Raw genomic sequence first — 19,749 nt, forward strand, 5'->3', positions numbered from 1 at the left:
GAACTAATTGGTTTATGCATGAATATCGTTTATGCGATGATGATCTTTCACAAAAATCACTAAATTGCAAGGTAAGAAATTATAGTTTTTTTTTTTCTTGTTTATCCAACTTCATAATATTCTCATTTCAACTAATTAATGGAAAGAAACCTACAAAACCATATATATGTTTAACTTTCAGGGACCTTTTGTGATATGTCGCGTAACTAAGAAGAATGAACTCAAGACCAATTCAAAAAGTTTGAAAAATAAAAGCGAACAAGATATTGGTTCGGGTTACTCTAGCCTTGCAACTTCTCCTTGTCGCGATGAAGCGTCACAGTTCCAATCGTTCAAGCCTTCTGCTACTACAAACGACTCTTCTAGCATTTGGGTTTCTCCTGATTTCATCCTTGATTCGTCTAAGGTACCATCTATTATCTAAACCAAAATAGTTTTGTATACACTAAATACTAATATAGTGGGCTGATTTGTGTTTTTGGTTTTGTGATCTATAATGATAGGATTATCTTAAGATTCAGGAGGTTGCTTCCGAGTACTTTCCCAACTACAATATTCCGGTCAACACGGCAAACAGCCACGTGGAATTTCCGGCGAGCTCTTCTTATTTTAATGTGGACAATTACATTGATCAGCAAACATGGACAAATTATGAATATGACCAAACCGCTTCATTTGATTACTCAAACCATTTTTAGGTACAACAAAGCAATGTTGGGTCTTTCTTAGGACAAAAACTCCTTTTAACGTTGTTGTCTTGGAAAAAGAACTAGTTGTGAGCGTTTATCACTATTTTATTTTGAAAAATTAATTATCGTAGTTTTTTTTTAATTGTTGTTTGCTAATATAAAGATTCCGTATTATAAATTTCTTATTTGTATTTTTAATAGGATTATTTAACGTTATTTTACAGTCTTAATTTTTTTTATGTTCGGATGCCTTTGGTATGAATGTATGATATATGCATATTTCATTATTTCTCTCAGTCATTAATTGGACCAAAATATAACCTTTGATCAACTTTTGTGGAAGTGATAACAATCATTTTCATTTAAAATCCCAATTTTTTTTATAAAAGCAATAGTTTTGGGACCAATTCATATTTCAAAAGTTATGTAAATATTTGGGTTTAAAAATCCATAAAGATGTAAAGATGAAAGATGATCGGAAACTATGTATAAAGGGGTAAAAGTGACGCAGCAATTTGTTTAAAGATGTATCAAAGCCCAAAAGCGAAAAGAGTATATTTAATTTTCTCATTTGTTAAAGATGTATTAACGATGTATATAGCACCGCCTATATATCATTATTTTTTTAATTTACAAGAATATTTCAGATGAGCTTACGATGTATATAGCACCACGACCGCTTTGACCGCCTAAAATTGTAGTATCATCATTTTAATGTATTTTAAAATTTTAATTGTACAAATTTAAAATTTATAAGATTTATTTTTATAAATATTTAATATGTTATTTAAAATGAATTGAAATAATATTTTTATCTATTGTTTTGTTTTTGATATAATATCATTATTACTCTTATACATATTTTGTATAATTATGTATATAATATCAAATATATATTAGTTTATAGTGTAAACGCCTAAACCGTCTAAAACCGCCTAAATTCTGATTAGGCATTCTAGACACTAGACATTAGATCACCGCCTATTTAACGGCTAATGCTTTCTTGAACATTGATTATAACCTATGCCTTGGATGGATCACATGCACCTCACATGAATGGACCGTAGATGCCGATTAGGTAACAAACCAGTTGTACCAAATTGATAAACCCGTTCATGTATGCAACCACCAGCGCTACAAAAACCACAACAGCTAGAGCTAGTACAACATCTTCAAACTCTGGCATCTTGATCTCTTCTCTTTTTTTCTCTAGAAACAACTCTAAACCCTAGATTAACCATATCATTTTTTTGATGGTTTCTTAGAGTATTAAAACAACAATCATTATTAAAAACTGGTCAACTTTTTTTCCATGTGCCTTTTACCTCTCTTGGTTACAACTTACAAGCCAAATATCGTATGACGTATGTAGTAATAATATCACGTCAATGACCTCCCTAGAGCTAGCTATTGCTCATCATCTTATACAAAATAAAAAAGGGATAGAGCTGGACTTCACAATCGTATAAATATACTATACGGTTAAAAGCGTTACGAGGAAATGTAAGCTTCAAATCGTCACTTTTACTTCTTTTTTTTTTAATATGTTTGGTTTTATTACATAGGAACGTATTACTCAATTGATAACCTGATATAACCATGCATGTTTGGTTTTCTTTGGTTTATTAACAATGTACTATAATATCTTTGCTCACCCTAATTAGTTGGTACTTGGCAGCACACAATCTATATTAGTATTTTTGCAGCAGTTTTTGCTCAAAAATACTTTTTGGAAAGTTTTTACATTTAATGCATTGACTTTAATATTAGTTACCAAAACTTCAAAATTAATTATAGGTAAGATTTAAAAAAATAAGGAAATCTTTCTACCTCATTCAAATATAAATATATGATTCCCTTTCATTTCTATTTAAATTTATATTTAAATTATTATATAATAAATTTAGTTAATAAAAATTATGATTTTTTCTGCATATGATGTAATACAAAAATTTTAAAACGGACATATATTACTCAATAGATGAATAAAAAAATATTGGTACAATATCCCACATCGTCTAAAAAAAATTGGGCAATGGTTTAGAGTCATATTATAAAAGATACCAAAATGATTCTTAATACAAATGAGTAGAAACCTTGATTTATCATGCATTCAAAATTTAAAAAAATTTATTTGGTTTATTCCAGTTCTTTATTTTAAAGATTTTTAAAAGGTTAAATATGAAAAATATTTAAAACTTTTAAAAAGTTAAATATGATAAATATTATACCGTAGATACACAATAAATATTAAAAATTAAGATGATATAGTGTGAGCTAAAATATCTCGGGACGGGGTTATATAGTGGGACATGTTTTATCGATATTTATATAAATTAAAAAAATATCATTAATTCAGTGTTAGATAGGTAAAACATCATTTCATTATTTTGTTAACATTATCAGTATCAGAGATTAGACATATTTAATTAAATTAATTAAATAAATATTATGTAAAAAATAAATTATATTACGGTATTATATGGTTTATTTAACAATTATTATATAATTATAACATATTTAACCAACAAATACAACTTATAATTTAAATATTTTAGTTATAAATAATTTTGCCCCACGATATACCGCGGGTCCTAATCTAGTTCATGTAATATAGGGTCAACACTCGAGGAAGGTTAATAATATTTTGTATCCAAGGATTAAGAAATTGATAAGAGTAGAAATGTAAAATTTAATAAGGGATGAGACAATAGTGGACTTGCGGATGAAGAAAATTGCGCTCAACAAGCCTAGCTCCATATGAACGTTACGTTGCCGAGATTCTACTTTTTTTTTTTTTTTTTTTTTTTCACAACTNACACTGAGAGATTCTACTCTTTGTAGACGAGATTGTTAATTAATTTACAAAATGATTTAGAAGAAGACAAAAAAATATTTACCATAATTGCAAATGTTAATAATTTTGTTCATATGACTCTTTTTTTCGTCTGATTATTATTATTCTTACTAGGTTACGAGCCCTCCAATATTCCAGACAAACTCATTTTTGAAAAATATTTATTACAATAAATGATTTCTGAAACAGTTTTAATATATATACCTAAAAAATTAGAATTATGTTAAGTTGGGTACATAGCTCAGTGGTAGAGTAATTGATTGCAGATCAATAGGTAACAGGTTCGAACCCGGTTGGGCCCTTCTTTTTTTTTAGTACATTTAATTCCATAATTAAAATTAAGAAACAACTTAATTCTCAGAAGGTCCTAGAACCATCCACTTCGTCTTGCTCAAACCTTCCTCCATCTCAACGCTCCCTACGTGAACCTTGTTGGACATTTTGATGAGGGAGAGAAATTGGTTCTCTCTCTCCTTGTTTTGTAATAAGAATAGAATGTGTTGTTAGTGTATTCTCTATATATATATAGCTTTTTGTGTGTATATATATACTATGTATATGTATATATATATAGAGTGATGGATCTATGGTTTGCGTATGCAATGCATTAACTATATAGCCGGCCAGAGGAAAACAAGTTTTATAATACGTGTGATTGTGTTGGTTAGACTACAAGAATCTCTTTTAGGTTCGACTGGTAATTAAAAAAATTACGTGTCGTGTGAGTTACAAAATGGCGATTATATTAATTGTTTCGCTTAATGATTATTTTAATATATCTCACGTAATGTTATTCTTTCGAAGAGATTTTTATGATTTCAATGTTATTATTTTACTGTTAGTATAATTTGTATTCAAAATTCTTAGTAAATATACAAAATTCGTGATGTTCTATTTTACGTCTATATGACATTTGCTTTTACATAATTAACTACTTATGATAGATACAAAAAAATAATGTTCTCTTTTGGCCAGTGAGGAAAGATTAGATCGATGGGCTTCACATGACTTGCAATTATTGATGTTAATATTAAATTATAGAGAACTTTTTTCTCTCGACTTCACAAGACCGAAAAAAATAAGTCAAAAAAGATATGAAACTAACATACGTTCCATAATGTTATTCGTTATAAACTTATAGATCCAATTAGTATCCTTAGAGATAACCATTTGTATAATTATATGCATGTGTCACCCAATTAGTACTAATATTGTTAAGGACCTATTGTTAAATAGATATTTTCAAACACTAGATCTTAGACGTATACGTTGTACGTCCTCGTAGATTAAAGAATTCACAAGTGGGTACATACACTTTTAGTTACATCTGATTATGTAGAAACTATGAATCTGATTATGTAGGCAAGAATTGAGAATTAGTTATGGACGGACCAAGCTTAAGGTATTGTGTTAGGCTAAAAAGATATCAGATATGTAATCCGTTAATTACTTGATAAACTATTTTCAATAACACAATAAAAAGAGATTATACATTTCTTTTTCAATTACAATTTAGCGTAAACATTCACACAAACAAACAAAAACAATTTAAAGCACATAATATTTGTTTTTCTTGTTTTGTCATAAATGTTTTTGTAGAAAAATGTTGTATAGTTTGTGGTCTTGTGGAGATACATGTAAGAAAGTCCAAAACAAGTTTCACTGTCTCAAGTCTCAACTCTTAACTCTAAACTCTATCAAAAATAAGAGATATAAAGCAGAAACGAAGATAAGTAAGATATTTTTAAAATATTAAATAATTAAATATACATTATTAAATAATTTTTAAATTTTTAATAGAGTTTAAATATTTATAATATTTTAAACTTTAGAAGTAGCTTAAATATTTATAATAATTTTCCTTTTTTAAAAGTTAAATATTAATGATACGTCAACTTTGTATAGAGTTTAAATATTTAGAATATTTTAACTTTCTATGGAGGTATTTATAAAAATTTCAAAATTTTTTAAAAAGTTTGAATATTTATAATACTTTAAACTTTCTATGAAGGCAATAACCTATCATAATTTAAAAAATTTTAAAATATTATAAATAATTAAAAAAAATTAAAATTTTAAAAAATTATAAATAATAAAAAATTATAAATAATAAAAAATTATAAAAAATAATTTGCTAAAATAAACTAAAAATAAATAAATTAGGACTCTTGATAAATCAAGCTTCCATCTTATTCTTAGTTACAAACATATTAGTCTTATTATAATAGTTTTCAGTCATTGTCTAAATTTTTTTAGCCGATGTGAGACGTTGTACATATACTTATCTATAAGTATTTTAATATAGAAATTTACCATAATTTCAAAAATATTAAATATTGATATGTCTGATTTCGTTTGGTCGTTTAAAAAAAGATTAATATAGAAAATTAAGAAAATTGTAAAAAATATTAATAAATAATATGTCTAATTACTATTCGTTGTTTAAAATCTTAGGTGAACAGATTTAGGAGCTTATAGTTTCTAATTTTATTTAGTATAAACCGAACCATACCAAACCGGATCGAATGATCCTTTTATACCGATCGGGTTAATATAATCTATAAAAAACACTAAATTATATATAATCGTCGTTGAAATCAGGAAAGATGGTGTCGCCGAAGATCTCTTCGTCGATGTTGTCATCGGATTTTGCTAATCTTGCGGCGGAGGCTAAGTGAATGGTCGATTTGGGTGCCAATCGGCTTCACATGGACATTATGGTAACCCACCTTTATTGCTTCCTTTGCTTATTCGAATCTGAATTTTTTATTTTAGTTCGATAAAGTTACTTGCTTGGTGATCTAAAGGTTTCACCTTTGCTTTGAATATGATAAAGTTGTGAATACGGAACTGAAAATAGTGTACCAAGAACAGACTAGATGATGTGTTGAATGAATGTTGTGGAATTCTAATCTGAAACTTGTATCTCTGCTTTTTGTTCTTGTTCTGTACTTATATTATGCTACACAACCTTTGCTTGTTTCATACTAATAATTATTTACCTTGTTATTTTCAATTTGGAGGATGGGTAAATTTTTACTGCTTTAGATGTGTTTTTTATTTTGTATACTAGAATGGATTATGACTTATGAGTGTTGTTATAAGCTTGAAGTAGCTTGGAGATCAAGCTAAATATATTTAGGAGGATCTAAATATACATATCAAATTTGTTAGTTTTACTTTCTTTAAGAGTTATCTAAAGTTAGTTTTCCAAAAGTGTTTTTGGAAATATAGTTTATATATAAGGAGGTGCTAAGGTGTAGCACAAACTTATGAGTTTTCTTTAAGAGAGTTTTGAGAGATTGTGTTTGAGAGTTTGAGAGAGTTCTTAAAGGTTTTGAGTAAGTTTCCTTTGAGATTAATAAAGAGAGTTATTCTTTATTTTTGAGTTCTTCTACAATCTTTTATAAACTAGATTTGGTATCAGAGCTTTAGGTTCGATCTTCAAAAAAGTAAACGTTGGAGAAGAAATCGATTCAACAAGAAACCATGAGCGAATTGGTCCCAACAACTAATCCACCGAAGGTAGGAGGTCCTTCATCGATTCAATGTCTGATGCTGAGCAATACGAACTACACCGTTTGTGCTATGAGAATGGAGGCTACGCTTCGGGTACACAAAGTCTGGGACACCATTAATCCTGGTTCTGATGATGAAAGAAAGAATGATCTAACTCGAGCCCTTCTATTCCAATCCATACCCGAGGCATTGATACTCCAAGTCGGTAAACAGGTGAATGCAAAAGCTGTGTGGGATGCAATCAAAGCAAGGTATCTTGGTGCTGAACGAGTAAGAGAAGCAAGATTACAAACCCTCATGGCTGAGTTCGATAGGCTGAAGATGAAAGAAAGTGACTCAATCGATGACTTTGTTGGGAAAATCTCTGAAATTTCGACAAAGTCAGCTTCGTTGGGTGAAGAAATTGAAGAATTAAATATAGTTAAGAAGTTTCTCAAGAGCTTGCCACGAAAGAAATACATCCATATCATCGCATCTCTTGAACAGGTTCTTGACCTTAAGACAACAAGCTTTAAAGACATAGTAGGAAGATTAAAACCTATGAAGAAAGAGTCTACGATAAAGAAGATTCACAAGAAGATCAGAGCAAACTCATGTACGCTAACTGCTACACGCCACCATCTCAAGACGGAGGCAGAGGTCGAGGTCAATGGCGAGGCCGCGGAAGAGGAAGAGGAAGGTTCGGATACCAACAGAGGGATAAATCAAAAATCACATGTTACAGATGTGATAAGGAAGGACACTACGCATTTGAATGCCCATATCGATTACTTAAGTTGATTAAGCTTCAAGAGACACAAGACAATGCTGGTGAAGACACTCAAGAAGCTGAATCTCTCATGATGCACGAGATAGTGTACCTTAACAAGAAGAATGTGAAGCCGACTGAGTTTGAATCTAGTTCAGACAAAGATTGGTATCTAGACAATGGTGCTAGTAACCACATGACAGGAAATCGAGCTTGGTTTTCAAAACTTAATGAGTCAATCACAGGAAAAGTTAAAATTGGTGATGATTCTCGAGTTTACATCAAAGGGAAGGGTTCAATTTTGTTCATAACCAAAGGCGGAGAAAAAAAACTACTAGCAGATGTCTATTACATACCGGATCTCAAAATCAATATCATAAGCTTAGGTCAAGCTACTTAGTCAGGGTGTGATGTTAGGATGAGAGAAGAACATCTAACAATTCATGATCGTGAAGGAAATCTACTAGTAAAGGCTAAGCGATCTCGTAATAGGCTGTACAAGGTTGCTGTGGAAATCGAGAAAAAGAGGTGTCTTCAAATCAAAACGATAAGTGGATCAAGCATGCTCGCTTGGGACACATCAACTTTGAGACCATGAAATCAATGGTGGCCAAAGATTAAGTCATCAGAATTTCTAGTGTGCCGATAAGAAACGAAACATGTGTATCTTGTTTACTTGGGAAACAAACAAGACAAGCTTTCCCTACGGCAACATCTTATCACGCATCCCAAGCCTTGGAACTCATCCGCGGTGACCTTTGTGGACCTATCTCACCTTCAACAGCTGCACAGATGAGATACATATTTGTGCTAGTAGATGACCACTCCTGTTATATGTGGACAATACTTTTGAAGGAGAAAAGCGAAGCGTTTGAAAAATTTAAACACTTCAAAAATTTGGTTGAACCAGAAAGCGGAACCAACATCAAGACGCTAAGAACCGACCGAAGAGGAGAATTTATGTCTCAAGAATTTCAACTATTTTTCGAGAAAGAAGGAATTTTTAGACATCTAACTGCTCCATATACACCACAACAGAACGGAGTTGTTGAGAGAAAGAATAGAACTTAGTTGGAGATGACAAGAAGCATCTTAAAACACATGAGCATGCCTAATTACTTATGGGGGAAGCAGTTAGACATTCAACCTATCTCATAAACAGAGTAGGAACAAGATCCTTGAACAATCAAACACCCTATGAAGCGCTTAAAGGAAGAAAACCGAATGTATAACATCTAAGAGTCTTTGGATGTGTGGGGTATGCAAAGATTGAAGCACCACACCTGAAAAAACTGGATGATAGGTCAAAACCGCTTGTATATCTCGGAACAGAGCCTGGTTTGAAGGGTTACCGACTCTTAGACCCAACAGCTCGTAAATCATGGTGAGTAGAGACGTGTTCTTCGACGAAAATAAAAGATGGAATTGGAACACAACAAATTCTGAGACTCGTGAAGAACCAGGGGAGTTCACAATCAGCTTTGGAGAATTTGGGAACAATGGAATCAGAGATAACAATGAAAGAACATAAGAAAACAGAGCAAACAATGAAGAAGAAAACAGAGCAGGCAATGAAGAAGAAGACATTGAGGAAGAAGACCTGCTGCCTGAACCAATTCCACTCGATTCAAGCTATCCTGAACCAGAAAACCAGATATCCGAACTGGTGTTACGTCGATCCACAAGACAATGCACAAGACCAGGTTATTTAAGCGATTACATACTTTTGGCAGAAATTGATGTTGAACATCTCCTACTGTCCATTAACGATGAGCCCTGGATTTCAAAGAAGCAAATGAATTTAAAGAATAGAGAGATGCATGTGAAGAGTAAATTCTCATCGATAATCAAGAACAGAACCTAGACCTTAGTTGATCCTCCTAACGGCGTGAAATCAATCGGAGTGAAGTGGGTGTTTAAAATTAAACGCAACTCTGATGGATCCATAAACAAGTACAAAGCCAGACTAGTTGCAAAAAGCTATGTACAAAGACATGGAGTAGATTTTGATGAAGTATTTGCTCCGGTTGCTCGCATCGAAACAATCTGACTCATTCTCGCCTTAGCCGCAACAAACAAATGGGAAGTGCATCACCTTGATGTAAAAACTGCTTTCTTACATGGAGAATTGAAAGAGGATGTTTATGTGAGCCAACCCGAGGGTTTTGTAACAAAAGGAAGTGAAAGAAAAGTGTATAAACTACACAAAGCTCTCTATGGATTAAGACAAGCTCCTCGGGCATGGAACACAAAGTTAAACTCAATTCTCAGAGAATTAAACTTTGAAAGATGTTCTAAAGAGCCATCATTGTACAGAAAGCATGTGGAGCAAAGTCTTCTTGTTGTAGCTGTTTACGTTGATGATCTGCTTGTCACGGGCTCGAATTGAAGGTTCATACATGAGTTCAAGAAAGGTATGGCTGAAAAATTTGAGATGAGTGACTTAGGCAAACTCACATATTATCTTGGTATTGAGGTTTTTCAAGGAAGCAATGGGATTATGTTAATCCAAGAACGTTATGTAATGAAGATCTTGGAAGAAGCTGGAATGAGCGAGTGTAATGCGGTTTGTACTCCAATGATCTCGGGTTTGGAGTTGTCGAAAGCTGAAACAAAGGGTCGTATTGATGAGAAGGATTACAGGAGGAAAATCGGGTGTCTTCGATACCTACTTCATACTCAGCCTGATCTCTCTTTTAGTGTGGGTGTGTTAAGTAGGTACATGCACGAACCTAGGGAATCACATGGGGTGGCGCTTAAGATGGTCTTGAGATATCTCCGAGGTACGCTCCGTCTTGGTCTTTATTTTAGGCAAGGAGCTAAGCTAGGTTTGGTAGGCTATAGTGATAGTGGCCATTGTGTGGATAAAGATGATGGAAAGAGTACGAGTGGACATATTTTTTACCTCAATGAATGTCTGATCACTTGAAACTCACAAAAGCAACAAGTCGTGGCACTATCTTCATGCGAAGCTGAATCCATGGCAGCTACCGAGGCCGTCAAACATGCCATTTGGCTACAAGAGCTTCTTGCAGAGATCATTGGGGATGTGTGTGCAGAGGTTATGGTACGAGTTGATAACAAGTCTGCTATTGCTCTTACCAAGAACCCAGTTTTTCACGGACGGAGCAAACACATCCATCGGAGATTTCATTTTATACGAGAGTGTGTGGAGAATAATCAAATTGAAGTTGAAAATGTCCCGAGCAATGAGCAAAAGGCCGACATTTTGACTAAAGCACTTGGGAGGATTAAGTTTAAAGAGATGAGAGATCTTATTAGAGTTAGAGAAGTGTCGAAAGAAGACTTCAAGCTTAAGGGAGAAAATGTTGTTATAAGCTTGAAGTAGCTTGGAGATCAAGCTAAGTATATTTAGGAGGATCTAAATATTCATATCAAATTTGTTAGTTTTACTTTCTTTAAGAGTTATCTAAAGTTAGTTTTCCAAAAGTGTTTTAGAAATATAGTTTATATATAAGGAGGTGCTAAGGTATAGCACAACTTATGAAGTTTTTTTAAGAGAGTTTTGAGAGATTGTGTTTGAGAGTTTGAGAGAGTTCTTAAAGGTTTTGAGTAAGTTTCCTTTGAGATTAATAAAGAGAGTTATTCTTTATTTTTGAGTTCTTATACAATCTTTTATAAACTTGAATGAGCAAAAAACTGTGTGGATGTACTCCAGTATCTGAAGTTAAGCTATACTATTCATAAAGCTTTTGTTTATAGATTTGCACACTCTTTAAGTCATAATGGCTGCTCTGTTTCTTTAGACATAGATTTAGCACTCATGTCTTCTATGATCAATCCTGTTTCTGAACTTCTTATTATTGTACACAATTCGTTTGCCTTTTTTGTTCATAGATTTACTCTAATGGCTATGTCTCTTTTTTATTACTATTATTATTGTTTCTTCATTTAATAACTGTCGGTAGGGTACTCACAGATCAAAAACACGACAACGTTTAAGTATCAATCCGTATAATCTAAAATCGTCGTCTCCGGCGATGGGTTTACACAGACTGAGACTCGCCGCGGCGGTTCCTGTAACCGTCGTCTCCACATTCTCTTCTCGCCTCTTCCTCAAGCCAGGTTTGTTTTCCCCCCATCTTCAACCACGTAGTAAGCCTCTCTTAGTCAGAGCCTTCTCCGCTTCCGCCGCCGTACAAGATATTCCGGCCACTCAGCCTCAGTGGAAGGCGTCGATTGATTTCAAATGGATAAGGGATAATAAGGAAGCAGTCGAAATCAACATCAAGAACAGGAACTCCAATGCTAATTTGGATGCTGTCCTTGAGCTTTACGAGAACATGGTCAATCTCCAAAAGGTAGGTTATATCTAATCTTCTTCTTCTACTCTACCGTGTTAGGAATTAGCTCTATTCGAATTTGGGATTCTTAGTATTGGAAACATGTCAAGTCAGCTGCTCTTGTTGGTTTTGTTAGTTCCTGGGTAGGATAATCATGGTGACAAAGACTAGTTTTAGTCTCTGGCTAGATTTGAGAGATTGAATTGAAATTTCTTTTCTTTTTTTCATCAGCTAATCAACGATATTGCAGATAGCAGGAAGTTGAGAGGCTTCGTGAGGAAAGAAACAACGTTGCAAAGAAGATGAAAGGGAAGCTGGAGCCATCTGAACGTGAGAGACTAGTAGTAGAAGGTAAATATGAGGAATCCATTTTGTTTGTCAGTCTAGTCTGTCTTCTTTACTAGAAGATATAACAGAGTCTTTTCGCCCTCAGGTAAAACTCTCAAGGAAAGTCTTGTGTCTCTGGAAGAAGACCTCGTGAAGCTTAAAGATGAGCTGCAACATGTAGCACAGTCTATACCCAATATGACTCACCCTCATGTTCCTGTTGGAGGAGAGGATTCATCGGCAGTTAGAAAGGAGGTAGTTAGTTTGGTCATACCTCCCTGAACCTGAACTGCTACATTTACTTCGGCTATTTTTGCTGTGAAAGGTCTTTCTAAAAACCATTCGTAAATTTCTTTGTAGGTTGGTTGTCGACGTAAGTTTAGTTTTCCAATCAAGGATCATCTTCAGCTTGGGAAGGATCTTGATCTCATTGATTTTGACTCTGCTGCAGAGGTATACTCTATTTCTTATTCATAGATACCAAAGCACACTTTATAGGTTGATGGATCACGGTTGACATCTGCTTAGCTATTGGGAAAATATGTCATCAATAGCCAACTATTCTTCATTACAACATATTGATCATCCTTTTTCTCAGTATATTATTGCAGAAATGGGAACAGCTGTTATTTTGGCAATTGTATTTAGACCGAATATTTTCTGTTCAAATTAGTAGAGTTCAGTTCAGTGGGTGAATGATTATCTCCTTCTATAAAGCAATAGATTGATGACCAAATTTTTTCGGTATAAATAATCAAGGAGAGGATTTGACGTAACTTCCTTGTTTATGTACACTCTTGCAGGTTAGTGGTTCGAAATTTTTCTATTTGAAGAATGAAGCAGTTTTATTGGAGATGGCCCTTCTTAATTGGACATTATCACAAGTCATGAAGAAGGGTTATACTCCCCTGACCACCCCTGAAATCGTGAGATCTTCTATCGTTGAGAAATGCGGTTTCCAACCTCGTGGAGATAATACTCAGGTGTCATCACTTGTGTGTTTACTCTGTTTGACAAGTAAACCTTTTTGTTTGTTGTGTTTTTTTGCCAATGATGTTTCAATTCTTCTGTATAGGTTTAATCTATAGATGGAACTGACCAATGTCTCATTGGTACCGCTGAAATCCCCTTAGGAGGAATCCACATGGACTCTATTCTTCTTGAATCAACATTACCTTTAAAATATATAGCATTCTCTCATTGCTTCCGTACTGAAGCAGGTGCAGCTGGCGCCGCCACCAAGTAAGTTAGAATAAAGTGTTTGTTCTATGAAGAGCATGTGTATGTTCTTTTGCTTTTTCTATATACATATAGGTCTTACTTAAAACACTCTCAATTCTTGCAGAGGTCTTTACCGCGTTCATCAGTTCAGCAAAGCAGAAATGTTTGTCATCTGCCGACCTGAAGATAGTGAATTCTTTCACCACGAACTCATTCAGATTGAAGAGGATTTGTTCACTTCTCTAGGATTACACTTCAAGTAAGAAACTACATTTCGAACCTGATCTTTTCTCACCACAGTTTTTTGTCTTCCGGAAATCTAACTATATCTTTGCAGAACACTGGATATGGCCACAGCGGATTTAGGCGCTCCAGCTTACCGTAAGTTTGATATTGAAGCATGGATGCCTGGTTTTGGACGATTTGGCGAGGTAATTAAACAAACTCTTAAATATTTTGTGTCGGACAACATCTTAGTTTCGCCTCTGAGCTTACTGTTCTAACTTATGAACTAGATATCAAGCGCATCGAACTGCACGGATTACCAAAGCCGGAGATTGGGAATACGATACCGCCCATCTGAACCACTTCAGACGGGTCCTAAGAAAGGCAAAGCGAACCTTCCAGCTACTAAGTTTGTGCACACTCTAAACGCAACGGCGTGTGCGGTCCCGAGGATGATGGTGTGTTTGCTGGAGAATTACCAGCAAGAAGATGGATCCGTGGTGATCCCTGAGCCTCTTAGGCCTTTCATGGGAGGCATCGAACTCATCAAACCGAAGCTCAAGTAGTTTTGATGATTAGCTCTTTGCAGTTCTTACTGTTATTCCTCTTGTACTTGAGTTTGTTCATTTTCACAGGCACTGAGTTTTGTTGTGTTTTTTTTCATTTTATGCAACTCAAAACACACCATTCATATTATTATTTTTTAGGTACAGAATCATATTTTTATTTCTCTCTTTGTGATGATGTCCTTTAGTTTTTTTTTTTTTTTTCGATTTTGAGGATTCAAAAATATTAAAACACTAGATTTTAATCCGCATTATAACGCGGAACAAACTTTTTTGTAATTAACGAAAAATACAAGTTGCATTTGTTTGTTACGATTAAAGTAAAAATTGTATAATCGTATTTTGATTTTTAATTTTAGAATTTAATCCGCGGTATATTGTATCATAACTTGATTTTTTACATAATCATAATTTAATCGACTTAATTAAATATGTTAAGTATTTTAATATTGATAGAATGTATAATATTAGAATGTGTAGGTCAATGTCCATTATTAACTTTTGCAATTATCGTAAAAAGTCTTTTGTCCATATCATTTGTATACCCTATTATATTTTATTATATAGCATGCTATTAAATATTTTTATATAAGAAATAATGATAAATCGAAGTTTAAAAATATAGCAAGATGCAATATACTTTGACAAAAAAAACAATATAACAAATTAGACTCAATTATAAAAAGTCTATGAACATTTTTAAGCCAAAAGATTTTAAGAAATGATTATATGTATCATCAGTTGTTATATACCATATTATATTTGTTATATAAAAAAGGAAATCTTTGTATATAATAATATTTTACTACAAAGTATTATAACAAATATACATTTTCCTTTGTATATAAAAAATATAATATGATATATATAACAAATATACATTTCCCTTTTGTATAAAATAAATATAATATGATATAAAATTAAAAACTAACTTTTGAATTTACAAAAGGAAAATGTATATTTGTTATACTATTTTGTAGTAAAATTTTATTATATAATCTTTTTAGTAAATTTATGTAATTATTTTGTTAATTTTTGTTGTTTATGAAAAAAAATTGGATCAACGCCAGTCAACATCGGTTAACGCCAGTCAATACCGGTCAACACTGGATTTCGGCAAAGAAGATATCAAAATTAGATGGTTATGGTGTTGTACACATAACTCATGTTTGTTTATGTATGTCTGTATGTAATGACAATAATTTGTATAGTTAATAAAATATTTATATTGTTTTTTTTTTTTTTTGTTGGATATTTATATTGTTTGTATGTGTGGCGATGTGTTGGCTTATATTTGACGTAGCTGGCGTTCATTTTTCCTTTCGAATACGAGCCCTCCAATATTGCGGACAAACTCATTTTTGAAAATATTTATTATAATAAATGATTTATGAAACACTCTTTAGTATATATAAATATATCTAACAGTTTAGGATTATGTCAAATTGGGTCCATAGCTCAGTGGTAGAGCAATTGACTGCAGATCAATAGGTCACCGGTTCGAACCCGGTTGGGCCCTTCATTTTTTTTAAATACACTTAATTCCATAATTAAAATTGACAGACCAGAACCGGTTTTATGAGGTTGCCTTTTTTGTCTTAAACAGAGACCTCTCAAGTTCACAAAATTGTTTTTATTCAAGAAACTGAAATTAAAAGAAACAACTTGAAAATAATAATTTTCTTATTAGTAAATTCTGAAAACCGAATCATACCAAACCGGATCGAATCGATCCCTTTATAACGATCGGTTTAATCTAATCTATAAAAACACTAAATAAAATAAATCGCCATCGTTACTTTATTCCGCGGCGCTGACACTGATCGTTACATTCGCCGGTTTTTCGCATCGGACATCTTCAGCCGTCGGATCTCTCATGTTATCGTACTCCTTAAAACTTGCGATCCTTCCCAGTTCCTCGACTTCTTCAATCACATTATCAAGCCTCGCCACCATCTCCACCAGCAACGACGCAAACGCCGCGAACGGCAAAGCCTCCGAGAATTCGAGGCTCGTTAACACCGCGATTTTGCTCAGCTGCGGCCGTAACATCCTCCTCTCTCCCGCCGCCGCCGCCATCTCGGAGCTGTTCTTGAACGATCTCCGGTACTCCATTAAAGCTGACGTGTCGGTTCTAAAGCTCGAGAGTGAAACGGCTCCGTTTTGGCCATGGCGTAAACCGGTTTCTGTAATTTTACTACGCGTACCGGTTTCGTTACGAGAAACGTCGCCGTTTAGATCTTTTCCAATGTTGCTGATGTTGCGCTGCGAAACGGTACCGTTTAGGTGTTTGTTATTATTGGCGTGTTGTTGTTTATTGTTGTGGCGATGAAGGTTAGAGCCGAGGAAGAGTTTAGGCTGAGACTTGATGGCGGAGTTAAGATCCTGGAGTGCCACGTGGAGATGATCGGAGAGAATCTCCGGTGAACAGTGACGGTGGTTGGAGATGCTATCTGCGAGTTCCGTCAAAGCTTTGCATACTTCTCCGGCTAGCCTCACACAAGGATCTTTAAAAAGCGCGCGAACAGATCTTGGAGTCTTGAAAACATAATTTTAACAAATACAGCGAAATTTAGTTTTTAAGTTATAAGTTCATACCAACAAAAATATTACATTGTTATTAATGTAATTAGCCTTACTTGAATCTCAGTTTGTAAGCAACCGTGAAGAGCAACAACAGTGTAACCAAATTGACGAAGCACAGCTCCAACTTTAACATATTGTCGACATGGGAATCTATGACAACGTAGACTGTGTCTTGGCTCCCAGTTTGCATATAATGCCTGAATTATCATTTTTAGTTTCGTATATTTATATCTTTAACAACAACAAAAATGTCTTTGAAATATTTGAGAATCACATATATATAAAAATACTTACAAGTGTTTCATCAGTGGATTTAGAATCCAAAACAGCTTGATACCCTTCGTAGATTCTGTCTTTTGAATCTGATGTTTCTTTCTCTGTCTCTTTCTCCTCAAAGTACTCATTCACACATGCTACACACATATAATTATAAGAATGTTAAAAATATATCAACTATGTTATTTTACTAGATCTCTTAATAATTTGATGGAGAAACACTATAAAATGTTATATTTTCGGGAATTACTTACCTTCTATAGAGCGAGAGAGGCCTTGGAGTTTACCGACGGTGGTTTTGTGTAGATCTTCACCAGACCAAATCGGAAAAACAAGAAGGCTCATGAAAAGACAGATTCCGCAACCAACGGCTATAGTGTAGAATCTATCATGTGCTATGGTTATCACACTATCTACTCGGTAGCTTGACACCGTTATAAGATTGAACGTCAAGAGAAATATCACAACACCGTAATCGTAATTCTTCTTTATGTATGGTATAAATCTTATATAAGTTGCAACCGCCCCTGTAACATTACATTGAGAACATAAATTAGTAAGTAAATTTATTTTTATCATATAGATTTTGAATAGAGATGTCTCTATAAATTAAGAGATTATTTTATGGTTAGAGACTCCAATTTGGAAAACAAGAAAGGCATTAAACGGGTATATGTTTTTTGGAAACTTTGCATACCAATGATAAAAACAGCAGTGCCAATGAAGATAGCTCGAAGGACTTTTCCGGAATCATTTGCTACAAACTCAATGAAAAATGCCAAAGATCCCGCGATTAGTGTCCCTAATCCTCTGTTAAGCCCTTTGCACAACGTTGCACCTAATTAAAGACTCAAGAAGTTAAACAAAATGTTATTTTTAACAAACTAATTTCATTACTATATATGTTTGATTTTAAATTGAATGTGTATATATAATGAAATATTTTAAATTTACCGGCAGAGAACTCGAGGACGACGACAACGGTCATGACGGCCCAAATAGCATTGCTTCCAATGCCTTTGAAGAGAGGCTCCATAAGATATAACAGAGAGACAAGTGTCAAGGAAAGACCTACTTTAAGGGCATGTATCACTCTCCTCGGATCATCTTTTCCGACCCTCCAAAGCCTTTTCGGAATCTTTTTGATCTTCTCAGAAGGTTCTAGAACCATCCACTTCGTCTTGCTCAAACCTTCCTCCATATCAACGCTCCCTACGTGAACCTTGTTGGACATTTTGATGAGGGAGAGAAATTAGTTCTCTCTGTCCTTGTTTTGTAATAAGAGTATACAAGAATAGAATGTGTTGTTAGTGTATTCTCTATATATAGCTCTTTGTGTGTATATATATGTAGTATATGTATATATAGAGTGATGGATCTATGGTTTGCGTATGCGATGCTTTAACTATATAGCCGACCAGAGGAAAACAAGTTATACGTATAATACGTGTGATTGTGTTGGTTGAACTACGAGAAACTCTTTTAGGTTCGATTGGTAATTAAAAAAAATTACGTGTCGTGTGACTTACAAAATGGCGATTATATTAAGGGTGTAAATTTGATATTTTGTCATTTTAAAGATAAATGAAAAGACTTTATTTTTTTTTAATGGTTTCGCTTAATGATTATTTTAATATATCTCACGTAATGTTATTCTTTCGAAGAGATTTTATGATTTCAATATTATTATTTTACTGTTAGTATAATTTGTATTTAGAATTCTCAGTAAATATACAAAATTCTTTTTTTTTTTTTTTGAATGAACGTTAAATTATATTCAAACCAAAAAAAAACCTGTTTTACATTAGATGCGTCCTTCAACTAAATAAGCTGTTTAACTTTGAAAAAACAGAGCAAGTGGGAAAAACAGAGCAGAAGGACTCTTTATAGGCGAGAGCCCAACCACATACACAAGCCGTCATGGTGCTTGGAGCCATGAGTCTGCAGCGATAGTAACTTGTTCCTGACAGTCCGATCAATGTTTTTGACAAGGTTAGCCGTTGGGGAAATATAAATATACAAAATTCGTGATGTTCTATTTTACGTCTATATGAACATTTCCTTTTACATAAATACTTATATGATAGATACAAAATATAATGTTCTCTTTTGGCCAGTGAGGAAAGATTAGATTGATGGGTTTCACATGACTTGCAATTATTGATGTTAATATTAAATTAAAGAGTACTTTTTTCTCTTGACTTCACAAGACCGAAAAAAATAAGTCAAAAGTTATTGAAAAAGATATGAAACTAACATACGTTCCATAATGTTATTCGTTATAAACTTATAGATCCAATTAGTATCCTTAGAGATAACCATTTGTATAATTATATGCATGTGTCACCCAATTAGTACTAATATTGTTAAGGACTATTGTTAAATAGATAGTTCCAAACACTAGATTTTAGACCTATACATTGTACGTCCT

At 33.5% G+C, this 19,749-nt stretch overlaps 4 protein-coding genes and 2 non-coding genes across 7 annotated transcripts; 5 read left to right on the plus strand and 1 right to left on the minus strand.

The window, feature by feature from the left end:
* LOC104723281 lies at positions 7-934 on the plus strand. Its single transcript, XM_010441615.1, has 3 exons — positions 7-71; positions 182-406; positions 504-934. The coding sequence occupies exons 1-3, from the start codon at positions 15-17 to the stop codon at positions 696-698; spliced, it is 477 nt and encodes a 158-aa protein (XP_010439917.1). The 5' UTR covers positions 7-14; the 3' UTR covers positions 699-934.
* On the plus strand, positions 3,777-3,848 carry TRNAC-GCA. Its single transcript has one exon. It is a non-coding gene; the product is annotated as a tRNA-Cys (tRNA).
* On the plus strand, positions 11,366-14,587 carry LOC104723282 (serine--tRNA ligase, chloroplastic/mitochondrial-like). Of its 2 annotated transcripts, XM_019231673.1 has the most exons (9): positions 11,366-12,135; positions 12,375-12,468; positions 12,551-12,699; positions 12,805-12,897; positions 13,248-13,427; positions 13,520-13,686; positions 13,790-13,924; positions 14,003-14,096; positions 14,181-14,585. In XM_019231673.1, exons 1-6 carry the CDS (start codon positions 11,815-11,817, stop codon positions 13,523-13,525), a joined length of 843 nt encoding a protein of 280 aa, XP_019087218.1. In that variant the 5' UTR covers positions 11,366-11,814; the 3' UTR covers positions 13,526-13,686; positions 13,790-13,924; positions 14,003-14,096; positions 14,181-14,585. The 2 variants fall into 2 exon arrangements, with proteins under 2 accessions (XP_019087218.1, XP_019087217.1); XM_019231672.1 differs by having other exon boundaries at positions 13,248-13,686; positions 14,181-14,587.
* On the plus strand, positions 13,589-14,456 carry LOC109125104 (serine--tRNA ligase, chloroplastic/mitochondrial-like). Its single transcript, XM_019231854.1, has 4 exons — positions 13,589-13,686; positions 13,790-13,924; positions 14,003-14,096; positions 14,181-14,456. Exons 1-4 carry the CDS (start codon positions 13,589-13,591, stop codon positions 14,454-14,456), a joined length of 603 nt encoding a protein of 200 aa, XP_019087399.1.
* On the plus strand, positions 15,904-15,975 carry TRNAC-GCA. The gene has a single exon. It is a non-coding gene; the product is annotated as a tRNA-Cys (tRNA).
* Positions 16,122-18,688, minus strand: LOC104723283 (aluminum-activated malate transporter 12). The gene is made up of 6 exons (XM_010441617.2): positions 18,273-18,688; positions 18,016-18,156; positions 17,573-17,845; positions 17,337-17,455; positions 17,096-17,239; positions 16,122-16,994 (listed from the first exon to the last, which is right to left on the minus strand). Exons 1-6 carry the CDS (start codon positions 18,550-18,552, stop codon positions 16,257-16,259), a joined length of 1,695 nt encoding a protein of 564 aa, XP_010439919.1. The 5' UTR covers positions 18,553-18,688; the 3' UTR covers positions 16,122-16,256.

The sequence above is a fragment of the Camelina sativa genome, chromosome 11, assembly GCF_000633955.1.
Source record: "Camelina sativa cultivar DH55 chromosome 11, Cs, whole genome shotgun sequence".
Taxonomy (NCBI): domain Eukaryota; kingdom Viridiplantae; phylum Streptophyta; class Magnoliopsida; order Brassicales; family Brassicaceae; genus Camelina; species Camelina sativa.